Source organism: Lonchura striata, chromosome 2 (assembly GCF_046129695.1).
Source record: "Lonchura striata isolate bLonStr1 chromosome 2, bLonStr1.mat, whole genome shotgun sequence".
Taxonomy (NCBI): domain Eukaryota; kingdom Metazoa; phylum Chordata; class Aves; order Passeriformes; family Estrildidae; genus Lonchura; species Lonchura striata.
The window spans coordinates 15,402,810-15,428,819 of NC_134604.1; the positions used below are offsets into that span (position 1 = coordinate 15,402,810).

Sequence of the window (26,010 nt, forward strand, 5' to 3'; positions counted from 1 at the left end):
GGGAAAAGGCAGGTAGCATTAACCCCACATGAGATGAAGCACTTCCCAAACGTTAATCAAGTTGTGAGGTATAGATGGCAGAGGAGGGTGTTTCTACTTGAAATCAGTCCATATCTGAGGAGTCGTTCTGAATTCAGTGCAGAACACAGAATGGCAAAGGCATTTCTGTAATCGGATCTAAAATGGAACATTCATTCTTCAGTATACACTTCATTGTACATTCTTCATTGTACACTGTGTTAAACCTGACAGTCCTCGGTGAGAAAGCTCTTCCCATGTAAAATAAAGAGGATGTAATGGACTGTGGGCATCTGACACTAATTTCCTATTACTTTACAGTACTTCTGTTCAGTCTTGCATTGCATGCATGTGATTTTATACAATGAAAGGCTCATTATAACTTTAAGCTTTTTGAGGTAGGGTATGGTTATTGTATATGGCATTCACTTCTCTGTGAATCATTGTGCATTGCCCTGGCATTATTTACATAATAAGATCAGTTTAAAACTGCTTTTGTCAGTGAAAGCTTTGACAAATACTAGAGGGGTTGCATGGCTCAATGAAGCACCATGAGGAGGGTGAACAGTACTGTAGAATCTTAATAGCACATTAAAAGCCATTTAAAATTCAGATTCACAGTGTTTCCCAAGAAGGAGAAAGCACGGCTTTTAATGTGCACAGTTTTTTTTCCCTGATGCTGTGAACTGTATATGCTTTTTAAGTGTGAATGCTTAGTGGTAAGCACAGAAGAGAATTTTTTAGCTGAAAAAACAACACCACCCCAAAGCATCTCAAGTGTTGGAGAGTATTGCCTGTCCATCTTTATTAGTATACCACCCTGTGTTAAGCAGCTGGTTTTTTTTTGCATGATCATGTATGGCTTCACCGTGGATCATTATATTAGAAACCTTAGGCCAAACAAACACGATTAACTCAAAAATAACCACCAGTACTGTAACTTTTATTTGCTAATAAATATCTTAATAAACAGGCTTACCCCATCTGTAAGACCTGATAATGCCTCTTAGGAAATCATAGAAAAATAAAATACAATAATAATCAATAACTTGTACTTTGTACAAAAATCTCATTATGTTGCTCAGCAGGTAGTTTTGCCAAACCCCATATTCTTTCTGCAAAGAGATGGCATATGTGATGCAATTCACCTTAAAAACACTCTAATGTTGAGAGCTGAGCATTCTATTACACTATTAACTTGTAGGCATGCCAGCACATGAAAATTTACATGAAACATCATAGTATCATAGGAATCATAATAATAAAGAAAAGAAGATAACGCCACTTTTCAGTAAATAATAACAACTTCACGTCCAATGTAAATTCCCCTTGGGACTGCAAATCAGTAGGGTAAGCTTTTTATTCCACGGATATTCCTATAGTACCATTATAAACAGGCAAAAAGAAAATGCAGTGGGACGTGTGTGGGAGATCTATGAGGTGAAGAAAAGGGATTCTGGGGAGCGAGGCAGTCCCAGGGGGAAGCATCGCCACTGGCTGTGCAGTGTCCATCCCCCGGGAGGAGCGGCTCCAGAGCCGCACGGGCTCAGACGGTGGAGACGGAGCCCAGAGCCGCTGGTCCTGCAGCACCAGGGCGGCTCTGCCGGGAGATGAGTGCTGAAGACTGAGCCACGGGCAGTTGTCATTATTCAGATACGTCTTGGTTAAAGAAGCAATGGCAAAACAAACCTTAGCAGGGGTCTTTAAAGAAAAGGTGGGTTTCAGACTACTGGTGAGGATATGAGATCTGCGCTGAGGCCATGGTTTGATTTTGTAAAATAATTTGCAAGTATTATGATTATACCATTGCTTTTGAAGCCATCTACCTCTGAAGTTTTGACATGGCTGCTTAAATATATAATCTAAAGTGTCTGTCATCAAATATTTATTCATATATACACATACATTGATACATTTTATGGCTATGCTAGAACAGCAAACTATGAAGAGCAGTCATATTTAGTTTTGTACAATCTAATTTCACAGAAGAGACAGATTAAAACCCCTTTTAATTCAGATACATTTAAAACCAACACACAGAAATAGATAGAGGCTATCCTGAGAAAACATACCAACCCCATTATCTTCCAAAAGTAAATCAAAGCTAATGTTTGGAAGGTAGCAAAATATTATTTTTGTATTTTTTTTCTGAAAGTCAGTGGTTTTTCTTTAAAAAGTGATGACAAAATGAAAACTATTAATTCCAACTAGATCAATGAATGTTGCTTTGCTAGAAAATAAACTATTGCCTCTCAGTAAACAGGGTTTCACATGATCTTTTAAAGATTTTTTTTTTCTTCCTAAATTGCAGGCGCAATCCTGAGAAGTGCAGAGAAGTTCCCAAAGTCAGTAGGATTTAAACCACACCAGAGAAGAATGAGCCCTTTTTATGTCTCTGGGTGTTCAGTCACGGCAGCGTTGCGTGTGATGTAACTGATACCACCAGAGAATGTTGATATTGGCCTCAGCAAAAGCAGATGGAAGGCTCTGGGTAAGAGCAACAAACACTGAATCCCATCACCAGAGTTAACAAAGAAACAACTTTTTCCACTTTTAGTGTGAAATAGACCTCTCAACCTAACTTAGAGGAGTTGGGAGAAGAAATTGCTGCAGAAGAAATGGTAGTAAAAACACTACACTGACAATTCAAAGCTCACTGTTTCTTGGAGAGAAGCAAATATGGAATCATGGCCAACAAGCTGTAAAATGCTTCCTTATTAGGAATCTTGGAGTAGGAAGGTTTTCTTCAGATAGGGAATTAGTAAAAGAATCCAATAAATGGAACCAACTAAGAGGGCATTTGTTATTTTATTTGCTATTGTGCCATTCATTAACTGGCAAATCTGCAAACTTAGACTGCAGTGCACCAGGAGTATGAAGCAGCTTGTTCAGAGACAAATCATCAACCAGCACTTGTGTTTTGAAAGGGAGATCATATTGCATCCTGATTTATGTTTAGAAAAAAGACAGAAAATTCCTATTTGCTTTGGAGGTTTTGTTTGCTTTATGGGGCTGGTGGTTTCATCCTGAATTTAAATCCAGAAGTTTGGGAAATTATCAGGGGAAAAGCCCCACAAAGCCAGACCATTTCTGCTAGATACCCTATTAGATGTGTAGGTCATTTAGGTAACTAATTTCAAAGTCAGAGTTGACCATCCATTCCAGAGAAAATAACAAGCACTGTAGCACCCAACTTTTGTACCTTGCATTTTACCTTTTCCATGTTGAAGGTAACCACAGTTTACTTGATCACATCCCTGAGGTAGCAGCCTTTTCTTTTAGGCTCAGTGCACTCTCTTCTCCCCATTAAACGAGATCATCTGTTCCAGGAAAATCTGTAGAAACCTTTGATTCAAAACCTGTTTCATTCACTTGATTTCTTATGGATACAGCTGACTTTGGATCATGCCCTGAGGGACCAACCTACATCTCAACCTGAAACATTTCAACAGAACAATTAAAACCAGCAAAAACTTTTAGCAATCCATCTGAATGACAAGACAGCTCGTGTCCCAATAAATGTTAGTTCTCTAACAAGAAATTAACCATGACAGTAGTGGGGTGCAGGAAAGGAGAGTCTGTTTGCAGAGCTGGAGCCTACCTACAGAATATATGGACATTGGGCTTATCCCACTGCCATGGAAGTCAGTAACAAACTCTCATGATTTTAGATCACAGCAAGATTATTGCCTGTTGACAGAGAAACTTTTAATTCCTCACAGTCACATCACTCTCCCAGGAATTAATCGTGATGTTCATTAAAATAATTCAGCAGGATTTGGAAGTACCGGGTATGGTAGAGCAGAACGCGCCCAAGTCAAAAATGGAACTTCCCAAATTGACAATTAGTGACAAATAATCTACAGATTTGGAACACTGGCTGCACTTTGTCTTTTTCAGCTAATCCTATTTTATACAAAGAGTCTGTGATGGTAATTTATACAGCTCAGAGCACCCAGCTTCTTAAAGGAAAAAAATAATAATCTTATTATGCTTTTCCTTTTTCCTATTAATAATTTTCAGTTAAAGACCAGTCTGAATGAGAGAAAACTGAAAACTTGGTTTCTAAGACAATGTTAACTGGAGACTTCTATGTTTTATTATTTATTTAGGTTCCTCTCAAGAAAGTATGTAGTTATAAGCTCAGTATGTAGATATAAGAACAATTAGTCATTCAGAATTTGGTCCACTGGACTTTCTAATATCAATTATGATAACTGTACTTGTTTTTTTTTGTCCTGGGCTAGAACCTGAAAGGTCAGAAAATAGGGTGGTTTTTTTTCCTTCTTATCACTCAGAACATTAGGTGGTGATGATACTATGAAAATAGTCCCTAGACTGTTTCATTGAGCACTTTTCCATGACCCACAACCAGAAAGGAAAATTTGGGTTCCAAAGCAGATTTCTCCCAAACCTGATTTTCCAGATTCTAGATTCAAGGTTACTTTCTCCAGAGTTTCTTGATATCCCATAGTTCAGAATGCAGAGACCTGGATTTCCCTTTGAATTGTGGGTTTTCAGTGTCAGGGTTTTGGTTTACCTACCACTCAGCATACATGCTGCTGCTGACCAGTTCTTCACTGAATTGTCAGAAATTATGAGGTGTTAGTATAATAAGGCAAAATATCTTATCTCATGGTGTCTAACAGGTACTTTATAGGGATTTTGATTTTTGATTATGCCTAACTCTAGTCTTATATAAAGTCCCATTTCAAATCAGCCTTTTTATATTAATTAAGCTGCACAAACTCAGAACTGTTTACAGATTCAGGAGTTTCTGAGGTGGCACTGATATGTGCGCAGAACTAGTCGAAGTTCTCAGATAGATACAGGTAAAAGTTTTGGACAGAAACAAAGTAGAACAGATGTGAAAACTTTAAATTACTTTGAGACAGATTTTTTAATTCTATTGTTTCCCCCATATCCTCACTGTCAGAACTTGCATTTTTAGTCCAGTTTAATTATTCAGGTATGAAAAGATCAGATAATATGCTAAACTTTCTGGAAGAGATAGGTACTTGGGAAATCTCTTGCACAAAAGGTAAGTAAGATATACTCATGCAGGATATTTAAAGAAATATACACATAAATAAATTCCACTGAACTGGTATCACCTTATTTCACATATGAAATATGGAAATATACTTTAATCTATTTTTTAACTTTAGTTTTTCATCAACTGTCGTTGTTTTTCCCTTCTAAAAGTCAGCTTATCTTTTTATGCTATATGTTGGCATATCTCTAACTCATACACCCTTGAAAATTTCTCTCATTTTAACCTCCTAGGTGTCTATAAATGGTCATTTAAAAGAAAATAATTTATACACTCTGTAAACATCTTTGGTGATTTCGGCAGATGAACTGAAAACTCTTTATAGCACGGGCTCCATCTTCCTAGTTCTGCTGGCTCATGGGCACCTTGTTTCCTCTTTGAGATCACTAATTTCTACAGTAATCAGCTGAGCTGAAGAGAATCAGCAGGAAGGGGTTGGGTGAGGTGGCAGCAGAAGGGTGAGCAGGCAGCTTTCTCTGATCTAGTTTGAAAATGTTTTTCCTACCAGTGGAGAAAAAGAGGCTGTCCATTTCCAGCTAACAAGCCAAGGAATTATACACACACAGTGGGAAGAACTATACGCACACAGTGCATGCCACTAAAACTTTTAAAAGCAAATGGAGCAAATAAACCCCATTAGTGTTGTTGGTAATAGGTAATTAATTCTGTAGGTTTGAAAAATCTGATATTATGATATACATCCTATCTACAATTCTTTATGTACATATAGACAAATATTTGAACCACAACATGTTCACCATATCTTGGTCCATGATCTGAGGAATTATATACAACACTTGTGGAGCAGTGTGCACTACTAAATACAGGATGTGATGGTGGAAAAATTTGTCAGCTGTAAGTATGTGGGACTATCTTATGCAACTCTTGGGGTTTTTTTGAGCTCCTTGGCACAGTATGGACAGTTCTTCCCTTTTTATCTTATTGTAGAGTCTTTTTTTTTTTCCTTTTCAGAGCTGATTCATTTGTCTCCCCAGGAGATTTCAAGGTCATTGTCCTCCTAAGAGTTAGCCCAACCCAGTACATCTTTCCTTCATTCTCAAAAAATAATTATAGTAGTATTATAAAAAAGAAATTATCTTTGCAATTTATTTAGGAAAGATTCATTACAATTGGTGAACAAGGGTATTCTGGAAGAAAACTATTTAACGGAATACAGAGTTCTTCATCCATGTGCAAATGCTACAAGTGTCTCTATTTTTTGTACTTTTCCTGGAAGATGCAATGGAAGACAGACTTTTTATTATGATTTTAACTGAAAAAATGTTGGACTGGATTATAGGCAAGTCCTGCTTTTCACTCTCTGAAGAATATTCCAAGACAGAGTGAATCCATGACAGGTAGTTACAGGTACCCTGTGTTCTTAAGAGAATTCTGAGCTGCCAAAATGTGTCCCATAGAACCATTCCATCAGCTGAGGTAAAACAGTTCAATAAATGCTGCAGTTTTCAACAGGGCCAGCTGGAAAAGAGGACCTGCTCTTCAATACAAGGTTCTGTGCTGTTTTACCTTGGTGGCTGATGTGGTCCCATGAGGTCATTCTGACATGGAAATTGCTGTGGGTAATGCAGTCTCACTAGGCACCTCTACAGCCCCAGCTATTCCTCATGGTGAATCTCAACTGATTCTGGATAAAGGGGGTCTCGTTGTTATTTATGACCCATCTTTGGATCCTGTAGGAATCTGCATTGAAAAAAGAAATTAATGAAGCCCTGTGTTAGGCTCATATGAAAAATGGCAAGTGGATAGTCAGTCTTAAGTGATGTAAAAATCAAATTACTGCAGTCTATGAGTTCTGTGTCAGAATAATCCAAATAATACCTAATACAATATTGGACACAGAATGTTTGGCCATAACAACTAATTTATTTGAATTCATTTTGAGTGCACTATTTGCAAGTAAAGGATTGCTTTATGCTGTCTGATGTCCTGAAGCATGGCATGTTTCTAACCTTTTATTGGACATACAATGGACTTAAGTTCACAGGAAACAAAAAGGGTAAATTTTGTTTGAGAAAAATTTTAATGATGTGGCTCAATTCTCTTCCTTTCAACTCATGGCTTCCTGTTGTTTCTCAGTAATTCCAATGTGCAAACACATAATGAGTAAATTCTGCTGTGCCTTGTTCAGTTTTAGCACTATGAACATCATGAGCAAGACCCTCTCTGTTTCACAGGTTCAGCAAAACGACTGTATGCAATTAAGGCATGAAATTCATCTGACCAAGCACAGATACTTGAATGGATGAGCTATCACTGAATGCAAAGAAACAGGTAAGAATTATTTCTTTATGACATCCACATTATAACACCTTTTTTTTTGTTGCTTGCATGTTGCGCAAATAACATATGAACTTTCAATGGATACTTTTAGTCATAAATCACTCTGCAATGTGGGTGAGATTCTCAAAATCAGCCTACTAAATTTGCTTTAATTTATCAAATTTAAACTCCAGCTGCCCACTGCAGTATGCAGGGTAATTGTAGTTAATTTTCTCCTGAAGAAAGAATTTCCTGTAACAAAGAAGGTTACTCTAATTTCACATATACATTTGTGGCCTGTACAGAATTAAGCTCACATTTGAAAAGTTATTTGAAAAACAGTACCTGTTAGGGGTGTTTTTTTGTTTTGCTTTTAAATTAAAAAAAATATGAAAAAATCCCTAAACTAAAGCAAGACTAGACTAAGAATCAGCACAAGAGCAAATAAAACATTTCAAAAATGGCGAAAATGTAAATTTCATATATAAATTTCATACTGCACCACAACAGCAACAGAAAAACAAGCTGTGTAAAGCCACAAAATCCTGGATTTACAATGTTATTAACAAATGTGCTCACTCAAAGAATCCCTTGTTCTTTCCCTTCTGGTCACCCAAACTATTGTTCATATAAAAAATATATCTGATTAATAAATGTTTTACTTTTTTATATTTTTTCTATTGAAAAAATATTTTCAGTAGTATGATAAATTTAGAAATTAATTTTCATTAAATATAATGAAATATAAATCCAGGTTGTGTGCATGTAACTATGTCAATTCTGCATCTTCACTACCAGGAATGAAAAAACTGGCAAAAGACAATCTAAAAGTGCACATACATGGTTTGGGTGAGCTATGAATAACTTTGAAACCCCATTAACAAATAACAGACTCATACCTCCTCAGTAATGGATTTAATAGTGAGAATGGCTCATACCACAGATGTCCTGTTGTTGGCCATGGAAGCAATGATAGGCAAAATGGATAATAAAATGATGAAGCAAAATCCACTTTTAAATTACTCTGTGGTGTGTTAATATTTTTAGAAAGGCTTCAGGTAAGTATAGTTTTCTTTCTGTAAGAGCACCTCTACCAAAAAATTATACAGATGTGGAATTCAGGCAGAATTTTTCAAGTGACAGTCACAGAAAAGAACAAATGACTTTTCCCCCACTGAAGGGCTGTGATTGTGCAAAACTCATGTCCTTGTGCCAGACTGATGACTTCAGTGGGAATACTCCTGCTGACAAAATTACCTTTGGAGCTATAATAAGATTGAAGCTGCCCTTCTTTAAACAAGCTCATCAAATTGGCATTGTAGAACACCACTGACTCTTGATCTTTAGAAAATTTGTTCTTCTGTTACATCTGCCCCCTTTTTTTTTTTTTAAATGAAAGAAAGAAAAATTGACTTAGTGTGTTACTATTATCTCACCTAAATTAATACAATTATTCCAACATAAATTGACAACAGTGAATCAGGCCTCGTGTGTCTTACTCTGTGATCTGGTTGGAAGCATAATCTTTTCTGAGCTGCCTTCTGGTTTTCATTCTTTGTCACTGATATACAATGGCAGCCTTTTCCAAGACTTAGGAAATACCTTGTGATTTACAAGCTGTAAATGAAGCAGTAAATACCATTATGATTACACAAAGTAGTTAGTTCCTTTTGATATACACATAGATTATACTAATTACCCAAATGCACGTTTTAACAGAAGAACTGCAATGCTTGAGTACATTGGAATGCCAGGGAACTCAAATATCCCCTCCAAAGGACACAGGAATGAAGAGAAGCATCTGCACAGCGTTACATGTGACATGCATTGTAGATCTACGTGGGGTTCCCACAGCACATGGCCATGCAGTCCTGCCCCTGCTCTCAGGAGTGCATATCCCATGCAAAAGTTTGGAAATGTAGCCCAGCATGTCTGTGTCAGTTGTCTGAACAAAACATGGAAGCGGGAAGTCTTAGAGAGGTACAAATATCATGTTAGGCCTTTGCTGACATTTTCTTGCATGTAAATATGGCTATTGAAGGGCTCTAAAGGTAATACCTTGGATGTCCTTTAGAGAACTGTACTAAATGAAGATCTGGCCTGGAATGACCAGAGCTCCATTTCAGCAGAGTTTGCTTTTTAACTTCTAAAAGCACTTAGAAGCAGGATCAAGGCAACATGTTACCACACTGCTGTCCTGCATCTCCTTTTCTGCCTTTGTGCAAGATTACTGCATCCTGCAGCCTGTAACTTCCAGCAGCAGTGGGGCTGTACTGCTGCCCTCGGCTGGAGGAGGATATGGCTGGCCTGCTTCTATGGGAATGATCCCATCACCCCACCCATGGCTGGCCCTCTGAGCTCTGCTGCTGGAGATGATTCCCTATCCAACAGCAGAGACCTGCATGTTTGAAACACAAAGCTCTTCTGAAATCTGTGTGTCTGCAACAGAGCTGACAACCGTGTTTTACATGTGGTCATGAGAACGCTACAACCAGTTTTCCAGTAGTAGAAGCAAATGCTGAGTATTACGTTAAAAAAAAAAAAAAAAAAAAGGGTTGTAGGGTGGTGAGGAATCCCAAGGATAAACAAGTTTTCCAACCTAACCTAAAATTTAAAGAATAAAAAGTGTCGAGTGCTAAAGTAATTCAAAATCAAGAACCTTCCTTAAGATTTCAAACAGATTACTCTCACTATGCTTCCAATTATTCACACAATGAAAACTCACTATATAAAATCATCAGTCATTTCTGCAAACAATACGTAATGTTTTGAGGCACCAGCTTACCAGCATTCAAACTATTAGAAAGTAATAGGACACATACATTTGGATTTAATTAAGAGATAAAATAAATATTTATGTTAAACTTCTTTTTGATTGCACATTTGGTGTTGGAAGTTACATGGTCACAGAACATGAAAGAAGTCAAATACTTTTTGATCTACCAGCAAATTCTAAATACATCGATAAAGAAGCCACACCAGGCCAAATAGATTACTACTTTCAAGTAAGTCCATGAAAGTTTCCCAAATACCGTTATACAAAGTTACACATCCATGCTTAGTTATTCATCAATGTGTAGCATGAGTCTTGCAGTAGGCCAGGATTTTATGGGCAGAGAACTGGTGGAGGAGCTGTGCAGTGTGATTAAAAATTCCGGTTTGGAAGCATTAACATAGAAGTACTTGTATAGTCTGAACTGGAGACTGCAGTTCTTGAAGTTGGGAAGAGCAGGAGGGAAGAATGAGAATATTTTTTTCATTTTAGAAATGCTGAGGCACAAAACACAGTTGCTTCTATTACTTTCATACATGAAATCCTTTCTCCTGTATGTGCATCATGTGTAACCGTAAAGTCTGTAAACTGCTGACTATTCGTCTCTGGTGTCCAATGAGTGCAACTCCAATTCTTCTAATGTCACTGCAAGATAAAAAGTTTCATCTTGGATGCAAATATAATAAAGCTTCTGGTGCAGAAAAGAATGTAATTATATGATGACTTCTTCTCCAGGACAGTTTACCTCCCTGGCTATGGCATATAAGAAAGCTGCAAATTTTCAGTTTTTCTGCATCTGTCAATTTCAACTTTTGAAAAAAAACCAGTAGTTTAATAAAAAGATGTATTTAGAGCACTGGGGCTTAGTGCTCCAAATTGGTGATACTGGGGCTTATTAGTGATACTAATGGTCAATTAATCTTTCTAAATCTCAAGGACTAATCAGGTGAATTCCAATAGCCCATTTTTAGTAATGTGATTGTAGCAACTGTTTCCCACTCATACGTAAAAAGGACTGGGGCTTACACCTTCAGTATTGCAGTTCTGAGGCAGAAATAACTGAGGTTTTGCTTCTGATAATTTGGGGAATGGTAGTGAGGTAGTGAGAGATGGTCAAAGATCAAATTAGCAGTGAATCTTCCAGACAGACCCTGATTTCCCTCCCAGTTCCCCTTTATCTCATCTAGCCCTGCACCCCAGAGTGGGTAACTCTTATCACTTGCAGGGCTCGACTCTTCGGCAGGAATAAAGTCAATAGCCACCAGAATTCAGCACAATTCACCAACTTAGTTTTTCAATAAACATTCCCAGCAGCAAGATCTGAGAAAGATCACAGAGGTGCTGAGGACAAAAAAATTCAGATATGCCAGATTTGTCCGTTATGCAAATCCCACACTGGGACATAGACAGATATTGCCTGTTTATCCTCAAAAACTGTATGATGATAAAACCAGTAAAGGAGCTCATGGAATAAGGCATAGCCTTCATGAGTTTCAGATGTGCACTTCTAGATATCTGCATCTGATCTCCAGATTGGTATCCTCCAGCTGAGGAACCACTGCAGAGCTTGCAACTATTACATGCTTAGGCTTAACATTCTCATGGGGCATGATAGACAACACTTGATGTAAGCAAAAATATTGAGCATCTGAGAAGCTAAAAGGAGTCAGTTTAAAGAATAAAACTTTACAGTGGAGAGTGGTTTTAGAAATGCAAGACTTATGCTTTGCATTTATCAAGGAAGATCTAGATAAAGCACAGAAAGAAGCCAGGTCTTGTGTAACACAAATTATTTGAAGAGAGAGGGAATCACTCAAAAAGGTGAAATGGGATCTAAAGTAGAAAGGATGATAACCTTAGATTAGCTGTAAAAGCACAGTAAAACAGACTAAAAAGGAACTTGAGGAGCAAACAGAAAAAAAACCCCAAACAGTAAAGTAGAAAAAATTACACTTATAATAAATCTTTTTGCAAACTCCCTGGGTACAAGAAACCTGTCATAAAATGTGTAGAGTCTAACGATGATTTGGGCATAAAAGAGCACTGAAGGAATGGCCATTGTTGGAAGACTTAACCATTTGAGTTGACATTCACTGTGGAAGAAATTGAAATGACTCCCATGCCAGATCCTTTCTGGGGGACTTGCCAGAGTATCTGTCTGAAGTGGCTGCAGGACAGCTTATAGGACAAACTGGAAATACAAAAAAGGCAACAGCCCATGTCCAGAGAAGATTATATTTAGGCAAAAGTTCCAAAAGGAAGTGAAGATGAAATAATGGAGTTATTATCAGGGTTGTGAGAGAGGGAGTTACCAGCTGTGCTCCACATGTTAGAAAATTTCTTGGTGCCTGAAGTATAGAGCATGGTGCCAGATAAAATGTTTCCAGGGAAGATCTGGGGAACCACAGACCCATGAGTCTGTCATCATTACAGGGCATAAGAGAAACTACAGGAAAGTACAAAATTTCTGGATGCTTGGATAAAGGAACTACTGGAGTCACCATGGCTTTTGCAAATGAAAGTTCTGTTTTATAAAATTACTTGTTTCCAATGGATGGAGATGATCTATTTGATACACCTCACTTGGATTTCCAAAAGCTTTAGAGAAGATTCCTTACAAAAGCTTTATAATGAAAATGAGGAGCAGCTTCTGTGTAATATAGGGTATTACATAATATGTAGCACAGTGTGGTCTTTTCATGACAAATAACTGGTTTAAATACATGAGGTTAGCAGTAAATTGTCAGGTTTTACAATGTAGTTATTGACATAAATCTGCAGGGACCTCTGCTGGGATATCATTGAACATTATTGTTCAGCAGATCAGTAAATGGTCTGGGAAAACAGGTGAGCAAGAGGTGAACAACTCAGCTGAATTGTTCAGGGTAGGAAGGGAATGGGGCAGCTGTGCAGTTTTGGAAGGATCTCACAAGACTAAGTGACTATGTCATCATGCAATAGATGGAATTAGATGCAGGTGAGTATGAAATGATGCACATGGGAGAAAATCAGTCCTAACTTTAAATGTAAAATTTTTCAATCTTAACTGACATCTATTAATACAGGCAGTCCCAGCATCAAATAAAAAATTGGGAATTTATGGGAAGGGAATAGAGAACAAAACAGATTCCACCATCATGCTACCGTATGAATCCATAATTTGCCCAAACACTTCTATACTGAGTGCAGGGTTTGCATTAAAAAACCACAGGGTGGTTTGTTATTAGGACTGATAAAGTCTTGATGATATTCATAGCAAAGTAAGAAAATATTTTTGCCACTGATTTCAGTGGTCTAGATCAAAACTGGCTCTCCAAGAAACGCTCATCCCTGGCCTTTGGTTGTGTTTGGTGTGGTCACAGAGTTGATCTATCAATTCTGGGTCTCTCCATCATACATTTATCTTGTTTTGTTTTCCTAAATAACTGTATTTGTCTTTTGTGAGCTGAAGGAGGAAAGGAAATTAAAGCACTGTTCCATACTCCACAATATTTGTGTGTCTGCAGCATCCAAATTCAGATTAATTAGTCACTGTAGGGATAATAGATTATATACTTACTCAATATTCATTCTTGAAACCATATCCAAAGTTGTGAAACCTGCTGCCATGAAGTTATTTTTATACTGACCCATTTTTATGGAATCCAGCCAGTCACTGACTGAAACAAACAAAGGATATTCTGGAACTTCACCAGGTGAATCTGGCATTCTGTAAACAAACAAACAAACAAGCAAACATTACCAACCAATATAAAATATGACCAATTTACCCTGGTAGACGTAGGTTTTACTAAAAGGCAGAAGGAATAAGAGAGGAGTCTGAGTTGTAAAGGTCAGACCATAACTGAGGATCTCTTTAACCTCTTGTCTAAAACTTATAAACCACTTCAGTCTGCCAAGCTGCACTACTTAAACAATACATTTTATTAAAGAACTGCAGCTCAGTAATACTCTAAGGAACGGCCTCTCCCACTGCACTTCTTTTTGTTCCCCACAATATTTCCTTGCAGATTGAGAAGTTCAGGATTATAATAATTTGTTGATACAGTAGTCAATGTAGAGGACAATAAAAATTTAGCATAAGGTGCAATTTAAAAAATTAAACCACCATGATATGATTTTTACATTTATCTACAGCCATGCCACCCCAGATGGCTCCTTATTGTGATACCATTATTCTACAGGAACACTTTGATTATAGTACTCAAAAGCTAAAAGAAGCCAAAAGAATAAAATGTCTTATCTTTGCTTTTACATAGAATTACATAGAGTAGCAAATAAAGTGGAAGGAGCTAATTTAGTCACATTTCTTTTTAACTTCTTTCCCCTAATATTATCACAACTGAAACAGAAAGATGGAAAAAAAATTAAAGGTTGCAATTTTGGGGCACTGATTTCCAGTCTTCTGTTGTGTGCCACATTTGGGAGGGCTCACAACTTCCACTGTCTTTATGCATTTTGTGTAGAAAAATTGTATGAACAAAATGCAGAAAATGCACACTGCTGTTTGTAAAAGCTTTATGATAGTCTTTAGGAGAAAGGGAGAAAGACACAACTTATTGTAAATGACAATTTAGACAGCAAAAGCCAGCCAACATTTACTGATGGAACATGACTTCATGTGTAACATAGGAAGCAACACAGCCTCATATCTTAATGAACCAAGTTTCACCCACACATACTCAAATACAGTAAGTACAGTGATTTTCATTCATATTATCAAAATGACAGAGGGAGAAGCTGAAGGACAGGAGAACACTGTTAAGTACAAACTATAATTAAAGACCTACCATGGCCCCTTCACATCTGAATTACTCTATGATTCTATAGAAGGTTACCCCAAACTGCATCAAGCATTCTCAAATGAATGGAAAAAAACTTTCACAAGCAGGTGAAGCCAGTCATATTTCAATAAAGCATAAGTTTTTTAGACCTTAAGTTATGACTAAAAATAAAAAGAGATAAAAATACATTATTCTAATGCTAAATAAAGTGATCCAGTACAACTATCAATCCATATATATATATATTTATATGCATACACACATAGAGGATGCTAACTCTAGGGTGTGGATATTTAATCCCACAAGTCTCCATAGTCTGTGTTGAAGAAATGGCTGTAGCCCTAACTCCAGGTTTTCCTACCAACTTCTCCATTCAGCCTTTCCCACAGCAAGGTACCAGCCCCAATTTTGCCTTGTTGCTCAGCCCTTCTCAAAAACATTGAAAGGTTCTCAGCAAGTCTCACTCAGGGCTTGGGAAGCCCTTGAAAGTCCAGGGGGCCTCCATGAAAGCACCTTTATCTTAAGGTGACTCTTAGTGACTGAAGAGAGTGAGGCCACTTGGACCTTTGCTGATTTCAACTGATACATGCAGGGACAGCTTGGATCAATAAGCCTACAAATACTGACAAATTCTTCCACCTCAGCCTTGCTTATCCTGTGGCTGCATTAATTTCTGAAATATTATTAATGAAAAAAAAAACAAATCCTGGGCAACACTATCAAGAATTTGTTGTGGGATGGTAACAGCATAGTCTCTTATTTGGTCACTGCTACCGTTCTGCTGCAGACAAATAAAGATTTAGCAAGCTACGACACAGCTACTTTCTGCAAGATATTACTCCAAGTCAGTTCAGAAATTGCTTGAGCACTGTCAGATGGAGAGACAGGCTGCTGAATGGAGGGAAAAAATTACAAAGAGAAAACAAGCCCTTAGGAAAAACACAAGCACCAAAAAAAAATAGAACAAGGAGATTCACAAAGATAAAGGATAGATAATGCACAAACAGAACTCAGACAAAAATAATAATAAAAAAGCCTAATATAATCTGCATGGTTTGAGGAAAAAACCTCCCTGTACAACAGTATATTAACAATAAAGGAAACCTTAAAAGGGGCTTAAAATTATTTGAACCTGCATGACTTTATAAACTCATAACTTTGTGGTTCTCCTACCCCTACTTAATGCCCTAAACCACATAATGATAGCCACTATGTGTTATGAAAAAACAGAATGTACCAAAAGGGTCTTACACAAGGACATCCTCCACTAGGGTGTGAAGGGTGCTGGGGTTGCGGATCAGCTTGTCCAGGAAGCTGACAATGTCACTGAATTTGGGACGGTGGTTCCTCTCCTTTTGCCAGCAGTGAAGCATGAGCTGGTGAAGAGAAGCTGGGCAGCCCATGGGAGCTGGAAGCCTGTAGCCCTCTTCAATGGACAGTATAACCTACAGAAATAAAATCTGTATGGTTACCAGGCATTAAATGCTGAAAGGACAGTGTGACACTGATAATTAGGAACCAGGGATGATAAATTATCCATGGCACGGCCACCCTCACTTTATGCATTGCTGGGGCTTCACTCAGGGAATCAGGACTGGCAGGGGTGTGACCAGAGGAGAAAGGAAATATTTTGTAGGCATATGAAACACAGTAGGAACTTTTTTAGGGTCACTGGTCATCCTCTTCAAACAGCTAAGGAAGCAGGAGGGGAATAAAGAATTCACCAATACCACCATCATTTTCCACTTCAGAGGGCCACAAACTTACCTGGTGTGGCCACTGCATCCCACCATGCTCTAATATTTGCATTTTGACACAGTGTTTGTGTGTAGCAATACCCCAGTACAATCAAGCACCACAAACACACATTGTGGCACCTGCCAATTTACTTGGTATTCACATGTTTCTGCTGATCCTTGGAGTATGATTAATTCTGGCAAGGTCTCCCACACCAAGTTACAGCAATGTTATTTTGCACATTCTCCCTCAGAAAGCTAGATGTCCGAGATGTTTGTGACTAAACAAAAGTTAATAAAATTATGTTATTACCCTAAAGTGAGTGAGACCTTCAGATTCTGCAGATACAGAAAATATGTTTGGTAAAGATTCAGAAAGAAACAGTTCTGCTGCCACAGGTAAATCACATGTATGAAAATCATGTAAATCACATGTTGATCCAAATCAAAGGAAAGCTTATTTTTAGTAGCACAGGAAGGAAAAACATTGATTGAAAAGAAGAGTAGCAGCCTGGCTGGACAGGAGTTAGCAAAACTAGGTAAGTTCCATTGAAAGCTTCATGGATTCATAACAGCTTACATGGATTCATCCTATGTAAGGTTTAAAAAACACAAGGAAAGGTGAGGAGGTTCTGCAATGAATGGTGATTGCAGTGGGGATGATGTTACAAATTATACAGTCAGGATTTTTTTTTCTGTGTAAAAAGGAATGCAAAACTAGTCAGTGGCTGATCAAAAATGAAGCTAGGAGAAAGACCAGCCTTACCACACATGCATAACCCTCCCACATAAAAGTTCAGCCAATGCTAAATGTTTTCTAATGTACAAATGATTGCACACAATATTTATAACCACACAGTGCACTTAGGAGGAACGTACCTGCTGCACTGATACTCACTGAGCTGCAAGGAGACATTCATCATTTTCACACGGATGTACATGCTGCAGACATATTAATGCAGCTGGAAGGGGTTACATTAAACTGTTTACAGCAAATCAATGTTTTACTGCACCAGCTCTGGCTTCAATATATTCAATCTTATTATCCTGGAAATATCCCTGTTCTCTATTTGAATTCTGAATTAATGCTGGCTCTGCTCAGCGATGCCTAATGCTTATGCTGCAAGCATTATGTAAATAAAATAAGAGTAAGGAAGCCACATTAGGACCTGAGCTCCCCTTGATGGCATGGCAGGAAAGGGAACGAGCCTTTTGTAGCTGCTCACAGCTGCTTGTCTGTTTTATAAATACAGGTAACCTGGTCCTGCAAATGTACATGCTGCTGTTACAGGAAAAAATGCCATCATCCCATTGCCAAGGAAGTATTTCCTTCAGAACCTTGCCTCCCAGTGATAAAAATGCTCCCATGGACTCAGGATGGGCAAAACTCAACCATGTGCATGGAATTTTATTCACATTTGTTTTTCCATTTATTATTAGTGTATTTCAAGCAGTTTGTCAGAAGTGGGTTCATAAAACACTCCTGACAGTGAAGGGCAAAGCTTAGTTGGTACTGGCCATCTTTAGCAGCTCAGAAATGCAGACATTGAAACTTTCACATTTAACTGTGCCTGTTGCAAATGTAGAATTTATGAAATGTATTTTGTTTTTAAGGCAGCAGGAAAACTGCTCTGCTTTTCAGAGACATATAGCATTTGCTCAACAAAACAATAGAAGGCTGATGAAGTTTTGCTGAAGTAATTTATTCAGGAAAAACCCAAAAGCAACCATAATTTTCCAGATATACTTTCTCTGCCACACTTTATTTTAACATAACTCTGAAAGTGAAGTCACAGTGCATTTTGTTTCCTCTCTTGTTCAAAAGGAACATTTTAGTATGAAGAGAAATGCCAGCTGGTACTGGGATAATTATAATTTCTCATTAATACTAGCACATTTAAAAAATAAACTGGAAATATTGCCTCATTAGTATCCCTTGTGAGGCAAGTATTATTTTTAGATTCTAAGAAGCAAGAGTAAAGATGTGAAAAGTGTCTAATACTGCAATGGGAATCAAGCCTCAAAGGAAGAATTAGAGCATTTTAGTTCCTTATTTATTTATATATTTATTTTAGCTCTTGCTCTACCATATGCATAGCACCCATATCTCTCTGTTCAGAGAAATCAGATATCCATGTACCTAAAAGGGAAGAAGTATTAAGTTTCTCTTAGTAATAGAAAATTTTATATTATGAAATATGTTAAGCTTTTATATGTTAACTCCTCTCAATGCCTTTTTCCCTTGTCAGTTTAAGGCTGACAAAGCACCACATCAATAATGAAATCTGCATCTACAGGAAGGGTGCAGCAACAGCTTGTTTGATGTTAGACATAGCTGTGACGTTTGAATATTAACAGAGTAAATATTACATATTTATTTGTTTATGATTGTCTGAGCAATATTTTATGGACTTCTACACAAAATTTATATGTATGCCATTTCAAAATAATTGGCAACTGGCAAAAATGACATCTGAAAATGAAGCTGTAATCTTCCTGATAGTTTCATTATTAATAGTAACAGGGATTCTTGCTTTCAAAAGTTAACTGACAGCTTTTTTAATGAGACTGAGACAGAAGTGAGTCCAGAGGGACATTATCCCTGTGTCCTCCTGACATCTGAAAAATCTACCAGGAGGGAGAGGCAGCTGCTGCTGCCTCATGGTACAGAGCCAAGTGTTTTGATATCTGTGAGTTGAAAGACCTATATTAGGATAAGTTGGTTTTTTTCAATATTTCAAGAAACTTTCAGGAGTGTAAGGAGTTTTATTCTGTTTGCTACAGTAGTTTCCTTGCATACCAATTACAACCCATTAAATATTCTTTTCATTTTTTTCCTTCTTTTTGAATACTGCAGTTCTGCAACATGCATTAATTTATATGGTGGCCTCTAACAGGTGTCCCAGTAGACTTCACTCACAGCTGTTCTACAAACCAAATGCATGGAATATAAATCTTCCTTCTCTCACATGAGCATTAGCAAGCCAGACTCTTAGCACAATCTGTTCATCAGTACACTAGTTTCCTTGGAAAGTTCAATATCTTGGCTAATGTTTATTAATTAAGCAATAAGACACGACAGACTGTGCAGCAGCCCTAATTAATGGACACCTCTGGTGCCTGCCACACATCTAAGAAGTGCATTAATCAGTACCAACACAGTTTGGAAGTGACTTACCACAATAATAAAATGGTTATTTACTTAAACAAGAGCAGTTCTCTAACTTAGCAACATTTTTAAGCCTCTGCATTATGCCACACACAGTATTAATTTTATGAGAAACAGTCTGCAACTCTGTTTCCTTAAGTTCAGTTTCCAAATCCTTGCTGGGGAATATAAATAGAGGATGCTGGATTTGCAGAGGTGTTGAGTCATTCTGGATACCTGTAAGCAGTTGTCTTTGAACACCAGACTGTTCAGGTACATGCCACCTAAATAAACACCAGGTTTATTTAGGTGGCATGTACCAGTTTAAAACTTCTCTCATCAGCTGTGTTCATCACTTACTTAGCCATGCTCTAAAAAAGTGAATTCATATCTCAAAATTATATAATTAGAAAAGCACTTTGTTTAAGATGGAATGAGGAAAAAAAACCACAAACAGACCCAGTTCTGCAGAGTTTATATCTGGAAAACTTCTGGTGATCTACCAAAATTCACCCAATCCAATAAATATTTTAATTGCTACTTAGAGAAGGGCTTTATTATGATCAAAACTCAGTAAGTGTCTTAATGGTAATGTCAGTAGACATCCTAATGTAGCAGAGCCTCTGACTATACCCATGCAAGACCTTATTAACTGTTGTTTGCATCCTGTGTCTTTTATGAATCTGTTTAGGGCACATCCCTCTCTGTTGTTTTCCCTGCCATCTGTACAGTACCACTGACCTTTGAAAGTCCTATTATTTCTACAAAATAAGCTCATGTGAATTCACAGTAGTTTACTGTACTAAAAGAATGGTCCCAATATCAGTAAAATAAACTTTACATTATGTCTAATAATTTGGAATTTCCCAATGACAATTGAAGTCACTAAACATATGTAGAAGGTCACAGATGCTCACTGCTCACATTCTGGCACTGAAATCCTCTGGGTAGGAGAAAAGGAGTCCTTTGTGCTGGGAGCTGCTGAACTTCAGGGAAAGCCCCCAGCAACTGGCATCATTAGGGCCTTCAGCATCATTTTGTATTAGCAGACACTTCTATTTTGGATGTAGGAGTAATTAAATGTTGCTATCTTCATGCTGTAGCTGATGATTTAATATATTCTAAATGGAGAGGTTTGTGATAGTCTTTTATTTGTTTCTGACAGGTTTGGTTATTTCCTTTTCTTCCTGAAACAGTGAAATTGTTTTTAAAAATTAAAATCTCTTTCAGATCCTTATCCCCAAATGACCGATCAGCCTTAACAAGCAACCAGACTTGAACAGCTGAATAACTTAGCAACAATGTAAAAACAGCCATCTGGGAAAGTCTTGTCAATTCTTCAGAACCAATGCAGGAATATTCTAGGCACATATATGAGAGAGGTTAAGCTGGCTTGGCTGATATTCCACATTTTTACACAGAGCTTGATGGTTGCTGTGAAGACTGAATGTAGCAGTTTGAGCTGCCACAGAGATCCATCAAACAAGAGAAATTGTGAAAATTTAAATTGTGCTAGAGAAAAAAAAAAAACCCACCATTTCCCCCTTCCCATATTTCTCTTTATAGAACAAGCTTTCAATTAGACTAGAAGAAAATTTGTTCTTTTTTAAAATTGAGATTCCAGCCTAGAAAGAGAACGAGACAGCAAAGCAGGGCAGGGAGTGGCAGTAACTTTTAAAGCACATTTGAAAAAGATGCAGATGAATGCAACACTCACATCCTGGTTGGACATCTCCCAGTACGGCCTCTCTCCGTAGGACATCACCTCCCACATGACAATTCCGTAGCTCCAGGCGTCGCTGGCTGAGGAGAACTTGCGGTAAGCGATGGCTTCAGGAGCAGTCCACCTGATGGGGATCTTTCCACCCTGGAAACAGGTTGAAAACTTGTCAAGATGATTAGGATACAGAATAACATATGTTTTAAAAGAAAAGGAAAAAAATCCAAACAAATTGGATTCTGACTTCCATCAAGTTGCCTTGTCGATTTGCTGCAAGTGAGAAGGAAGACATATGTCTTTTAAACGGAATTTGAAAAAAAAAAAAAAGAAAAAAGATTTCATATGTAGTCTAATTCACCAATACCTGCCTCTGTGAAAGCAACCCAGTTCAAAGAGCAGAATGCATTTGAGATGATTAATGTTTATTCAGTCATATAAATAATCAGAACATGCATTTTGATTGAAAACATCCCAAGCCTTAAATTCCTAGTTCACTGACATTTAAGCTTTTCCCCTAAATGAAACAGAAACATCTATTGCAAAATGGAGCACTGAAAGCTCTTAATAAAATTGTATAATCAGGAAAGAAACTATATGTGTTCTATATGCTTTTGAAGCATTACATTTGGTGATAGCTTTTAATTTTTGTTGTGCCCTTAAAATATTCAGGTAGAAAACAAAGAAGTGTGCTTCTATATAAGCATTTCCTTGGGATATTCAACAATGTCATTCTGCAGCCTACAACTTAAAATCCAAGCTCTCCCAACAACAACAAAAAAGTAAGAAATCAATCAACAAGCCTAACTTACTGTTTACAAGACCATAGGATGCAGTATTTTTCTCTGACATTAGTAATTTGCACCACTGAATCCTTTCTGCTCTCTTATAAATAGTTTCTGTGTGAAAACTACTTTTCCATCTGAGGGAAAAAAAGGTATTTCCTCTCCAGGTACATTGCTCATTTTCAAAGGATATTTTTTTGCTTTTCAAGAGTGTACATTTATTATCGTTCTCACTGAACTCTTTGGAGAGAGAAAAGCAGTATAGTGAAGGTGCCACTAGATGGTAGAAGGAGGCAGTCAGTAGAGCTGAGCTCACTCAGCAGTAGTTGCTTTCAACAAGCAGTAATAGATTCTGCTCAGTGTTATAATTGTATTTCTGACTGAAACAAAAGAGGAAATGAACTAGAACATCCATTTGGCAATGAAGAGAAGCCACAGTTAAAAACAAGTATGTAAATCTCTGCTAATTTGCTTTGAATGTATAAAAAATTATCTGAGACTTGTTGAGGCCTGACTTTGGCTAGTTGAGAAGCTGTTTGTTCTACCAATAAATTGTTCCAAATCCAGGCTCTGTGTCTGTGGGGATGTGACACTCAGCCACGCTCTCCTTGCTGATGGAAAATGCATGGTTAACATTTATGTTCTATGACAATGGCCAAGATGTCCTTTGGACATTTTTACATCTTTTGGAGCTGCTTGTTCAAAGCCTTTGCTTCCTCACATGTGCTAAATTACTCACTGATCTAAGCACTAATAAGGTATTTTTTGTATTTTTGCCCAAATACCTGCACTATCTGCCTTTTATTTATTCATTATCCTGGTAATCAGATCACTCATCTGGCACATCAGAGATGCAGAAGACTTTGTGCCTCACCTGCTGCCACCTGCCCTCACCAGCGTTGCTGTGTGTGATGCTCTTGGTCCCCTCCTGGTACAGCTGTTCCACTTGAGAAGCAATAAAGAATGCTTTTTTGGGAATGTGAATGAAGAAACTGGGGGAAAAAAGAGAGTTGTAACAGGATATTCTCCAAGCAAAGGCCATGCTGGTTTCTTGTCTCTTTTCCAGGAAATATTTATTTATACCTTCTAAAGAAATTGGTTATGAGCACCAGGTGTTTGCTTGCCCAGTCTGGTTTCAGTGGTCTTTTCCTGGAATATGCAAGGCCAGGCTCCCTGAGGTAGTGGAAAAAACAGCTATTCAGTGCCACAAATGTGTACCTTACACAAACCAAAAAGATGCATCTGAAAAACAGAGAGTTTTAGGGACTAACTGTAAAAGATACTTGAAAAATAGTCAGAGTTATGGGCCTTGTCCTTTCTACCGGATTGGGTTTAGTTCTTTACCTACAAAAATTTTATCACTAAACTTGTTTAATTCTATCCTCAGAAAGATTCCTGTTTTGGAGAATTTTATTAATAATTTATTATTTTTTGAATTTTAATGAAATTCTTATGTTAATAATTAAATATCTAGTTGTAGGTAAAAGACAAAATTTTACAAGTGAATCAAAGGAATCTGGATATTTATACGTTTTACTTTTAATGTATATATTAACATAGTATGGATGATATAACAGGAAAACTATCCTTACACTGTATCCTTTTCTTAAATCTGATTTTGTATTCTCAAATTACACTCAAAAGAGACGGCACATCTTGAGCAGTGTTTGCAGCTAGATTTGTGACTCCTGGCTAAATAAAAATGAGTTTTAAAGAATCTTATCATACTCTATAACTACTTTCATGACACAGCTTCACTGACTGATCCCTTTTGGACTGAAACAGTAGCGGCTCATTGAGTGTGAAAATGAGAATGAAGAACAGAATCTTAATAAAATTCAAGGCAGTTTGCATTCAAGGGCATAAGATGTGTTCAGAGCTGTAATGTAAAATAAAACACTTACGTGCTGCCTCTAAAAACCTCTAAAATTTTTACAATGGATTAATCTCGTGTGAAGTTGCTATATTCATGAAAATGTGAATTTCAACACTTAATTATGGTTGCAGAATATAATTTTATACAAAAAAGTTGTTTTATTTATTTGAAAGCCATTCAAAAGGTGGAGATTGCAATATGAGTACCTTAAGGAACATGTATGACTGAACAGCAGTAATAGCTGCTCATGCATAATAAAAGAACATCTAAGGTTTAGAGTGGCTGAAAATATATTTCCTGTTTCTGATTAGAGTAATAAACAGTGTTACTGATATTGGATCTGCCTTTTTATATTTTAATCTAACCAGGGAAATAATAAATGTAATACTTACTGTTTGCACAATGCCTCACCTTCAAATTAAGATAATTTATAAATCACCTACATTTTGCTGCTACAGCAGTGAGATCTCTCAGAGACGCCTGCATTAGAAAGCCCTTTTTGCTTTTAGGTTATTCTCTCTTTTTTTTTGGGGTGGGAGGCTGGGGGTGGGGAGGAGGGGCAGAAAGGGTGTTAGGAAACAAATTGTTTTTCTGCTTCATCTCATACATTAATAATGATATCAGTGATAACCTAATTTTGTTTTCACACAGTGAAATAACACTAACTCCACTGTTCAAATAATTAGAATTCAGCCTTTTTTTCCCTGTATGCTGCCAGCTGAACAGTGCCTATCTCCTGATTTTTTTTTTTGTGATTGTAATTTAATAAGCAATTTTACCACACAGCATCAGAGTCCCCTTGGAATTATAATATTAGATTCACATTGCTTAGCTTATAGAACTGTTCAGAGATGAGCCCTTGAAATGAAATTTCCCCCCTCAGTCACACCTACACACACTCTGGCTTTCCCTGCAGAACTGGCAACAGCAGCGTCTGCCACACATTTAAAGGCAGGGCTGGAGCCCCGTGGTGCAGAACACCTCATTCTTTACCTCAGGCCAGGCATGAAAGAGAGGCAGTCTTCACAAAGTGCCACCTCTGAGCTTACACCACCAAAAAGTGCTTATGATGTCTTGCGTGACCACAGCTGCGTTTTTGTCTTCTCCAGTTTGATTTTTGTTCTATTCTACATGTTAGACATCTCTTTAAAACCAGGAGGCATTAACAGTTCCTTTAATTAAGATCTAACCGTATTTCCAAACTCCAGCAGAACAATGTAGCTGGCAGCTACAGCCCATGATTCTACCAAAAAAGGTTGGGATGCATCAACAAGCTCAAAATGTGTGATGTGAAGAAACAAAGGAGGAAGCCTTTTAGATGCCCAGAATTTCTGGGGTGCCCTGGGAGCTGATTAAAGTGAGGAGTGGTAGCACCGAGAGCCTGAGGTACAAAACTGAGGTACAACACCTGAGGCAAGGTGTGTGTGAGCAGCCAGCAGCAACCCAGTGAGTGCATCAGGCTCACGGTGCCCCAGAGGTGTGAGAAATGCCTGTTTCTGTGGAAAAACCTCTTCTGTATTTCCCTGGAATGACAGACACTTCGGAGGGACTGTCACAGTGCTGGCTGCAGGTCTCTAAATGCTGAAGTGCAAACCCATCAGATGCAGATGCACAGGGAGCTAGAACTGTCTGATTCTGGGAGAAAAGGTGCTGAACTGTGTGCACCATTAGTCTGATCTGGCACAGGAATTCCTCTCAGTTACTGCTCCTTCATGTGCAATGCCACTGAATCGTGCAATCACTTTCCAAGACACGAGTAGAGTCCCTGTCTTTACCTCAATGACAGAAATAGGGGGGAAAAAAAGAATTTCAGAGTGAAGAGAGACACGAGTAATGAAAG

The 26,010-nt window shown here is 37.7% G+C and overlaps 1 protein-coding gene across 4 annotated transcripts in view; it reads right to left on the reverse strand.

Moving 5' to 3' along the window:
• Positions 1-940: 940 nt before the first annotated feature.
• The window catches only part of EPHA6 (EPH receptor A6), a 382,744-nt gene continuing 357,674 nt past the window's right edge, over positions 941-26,010 (reverse strand). For all 4 annotated transcript variants that reach the window (XM_021550127.2, XM_021550126.2, XM_021550124.2 and 1 more), the window contains 4 exons: positions 21,510-21,659; positions 16,160-16,353; positions 13,684-13,833; positions 941-10,769 (listed from right to left, as the gene is read on the reverse strand). In XM_021550127.2, the coding sequence (XP_021405802.1) occupies positions 10,655-10,769; positions 13,684-13,833; positions 16,160-16,353; positions 21,510-21,659 (609 nt within the window). In that variant the 3' untranslated portion in view covers positions 941-10,654. The remainder of the gene's footprint in view (positions 10,770-13,683; positions 13,834-16,159; positions 16,354-21,509; positions 21,660-26,010) is intronic.